General features: G+C 51.6%; 1 protein-coding gene across 1 annotated transcript in view; it reads right to left on the reverse strand.

Annotated features, from left to right (window-relative positions):
• Positions 1-2464, reverse strand: part of PRKG1 (protein kinase, cGMP-dependent, type I) — a 315753-nt gene that overhangs the window by 13836 nt on the left and 299453 nt on the right. Inside the window, exons 11-12 of the mRNA XM_008633292.2 lie at positions 2160-2249; positions 312-453 (exon numbers count right to left, since the gene is read on the reverse strand). Coding sequence (XP_008631514.2) covers positions 312-453; positions 2160-2249 — 232 coding nt within the window. The remainder of the gene's footprint in view (positions 1-311; positions 454-2159; positions 2250-2464) is intronic.

Raw genomic sequence — 2464 nt, forward strand, 5'->3', positions numbered from 1 at the left:
CTAACAAGCAGGGCACCTCTACCCTCAGTTCTGAGGCAAACAGGTCTTTTTTGCCCAAGACAGCTGGGTGGCTTTCTCCCAATGCTCTTTTCTCAGCATTCCAGGAGCACAGATCTGAATCCTGAGGCAGAACCAGCATTTCTCAGCTCAGCCATACCCTGAGCCCTGCTGGAAGCCAGGAAAACATCCCGGTGGTGATGACAACGCCTGGCCCTGATCTCCTCTCAGCACCCCCCGATTGGGGGGCTTTGCTCCTGACCCTCTCTGGCCAAACCTGTGTGGGATTTGGGGGGGATTTTTTTGGCACTCACCAGCTTGGCATAACCTCGGTGATCCAGAATGAGGTTCTCTGGCTTGAGGTCCCGATAAATGATCCCTTTGGAATGCAAGTAGGCAAAGGCTTCCACCACGCACGCCGTGTAAAACCTGGTCGTGGAATCCTCAAACGAACCCCTGTGGAAAGGAGGGAGGGAAAAGGGGGATAAAGCCATTGGATGAATCCCTGGGAAGTGGTTTCCTTCCCCACAGAATTCATTCTGCTGTTAAAACTCTTAGCACTGCAGTAAAATCACTGGAAAGTTCCTGTTGCTAAACTCACCTTTATGTCTCTATCTAATTAAATTCCCATTTTGGAAGCAGCCTCTTTGCCTCCAATACCTGAAACTATTTTTAGGTTTATTCTAGAATTTAGAAATAAAACCCTGAAATCCTTGTCTTGTAAGCAAAAAGTGTTTTTTCCTAATCCCAGCTTTGGTTTTTGAGTGTTAAAACTCCTTTGAGGTGTGGAGATAGGTTCTGTATTGATGCTCCTAACTGAGACAAAAGGCAGGAAAATCATAGCTGCTGGGACTTGAAGCATTAATTCAAACTCCAAACTGCACCTCTGGATCCTTGTTTCAACAGTTTTCCAAGGAAAACCACATCCCCCCACCTGCTGGGAGCCGGCTGGGATCAGGAGGGTGTCTAAGCTAGGTGGCAGCAGAACCTCAGTTTAAATCCCAGAGAATTAAAGATGGAATTCTCAAGCTCTGACAAAAGATCAGGGAAAATCCCACCCAGCACCTGCTAACTTTGCTCCAGTTCCCGTTTTGGTGAGAAAAAGGCTGCTGGGAACAGGAAGAACTGGAGGAAAATTTGTTCTGGGGAATGAAAAGACAATTTAATCTTGGCTTTCTGATCAACCTTTCCAAATGTAATGGAATTCTGGGCCAGTGATGAGGCTATTCCAGAGTTTCAATTCCCTGCTCCATGGGCACATCCCACGGGCACCCAAACACTCCAAGGCCAACCCTCCCAAGGCAGGGTTTGGGGCATTATATGCTTTCCTAGCTGTTTTTTTTCCATGTCACTGCTGCACCCTGATGGAACAGTGCTCCTGGCAGGGTGTGGATTTTGATTCCCACTTGGATCAGCAGCCTTGGTATAACATGGGACATCTGGGCCGACACACAGCTCTTGATTTGCTCCTCCTCATTGCTCTCAGTCCTGGCTGGGCCATGAATCTCGGGAAATATTGATGGATATTATTTCTCAGTGTCCCTGCAGCAGAGCTGGAAGTTGCTGTTCACACAGAGGGAGCAAACACAGGGATGGGAAAACCTCTGTGATGGGAAATTGTGATTTAAAAACTGTGACATCAAAAGGACCTGCAGCTCCTGGAGCAAATCCAGAGGAGGTCACGGAGCTGCTCCCAGGGCTGGAGCAGCTCTGAAGCCAGCCTGGGAGGGCTGGGGGTGCTCCCCTGGAGAAAAGAAGGCTCCAGGGAGAGCTCAGAGCCCCTTGCAGGGCCTAAAGGGGCTCCAGGAGAGCTGGAGAGGGACTGGGGACAAGGGCTGGAGGGCCAGGACACAGGGAATGGCTTCCCAGTGCCAGAGAGCAGGGCTGGATGGGAGATTGGGAAGGAATTCCTGGCTCCGGGCGGGGTGGGCAGGCCGTGGCACAGGGGGCCCGGAGCAGCTGGGGCTGCCCCTGGATCCCTGGCAGTGCCCAAGGCCAGGCTGGACACTGGGGCTTGGAGCAGCCTGGGACAGCGGAAGGTGTCCCTGCCCATGGCAGGGGGGGGATGGGATGGGATGGGCTTTGAGGCCCTTTCCAACTCTTCCAAGGGGAATTCTGTGACATTTAGAACGTCCCACTGTGCAGGACAAGTGCCAGCTCACCTGTCCCTGAGAATTGTCCAGAGCTCTCCCCCCAGGCAGGCCTCCATCAGCATGTACAGGTACTTGCTGTCCTTGAACGTCCTGTAGAGCCTGGCGTGGCAACCAGAAAATCAGGAATAAATCCGTTATCCAAGCACTGAACTTGCTGGTCCAACAGAGTTTAAAGGGCTCACTTTAAAGAGCTGAAATGTTCTTCCTCTTCCTCCCAAGAAGGAATGGGGAGGAAAAACTGCCCCAAGGATGGGCCAGGCTTTGTGACCCATCCACAGTTCTGAACTGTGCTCCAAAATCCATGCTCTGTGTTC

This window comes from Corvus brachyrhynchos, unplaced genomic scaffold (assembly GCF_000691975.1).
Source record: "Corvus brachyrhynchos isolate BGI_N302 unplaced genomic scaffold, ASM69197v1 scaffold334, whole genome shotgun sequence".
Taxonomy (NCBI): Eukaryota; Metazoa; Chordata; class Aves; order Passeriformes; family Corvidae; genus Corvus; species Corvus brachyrhynchos.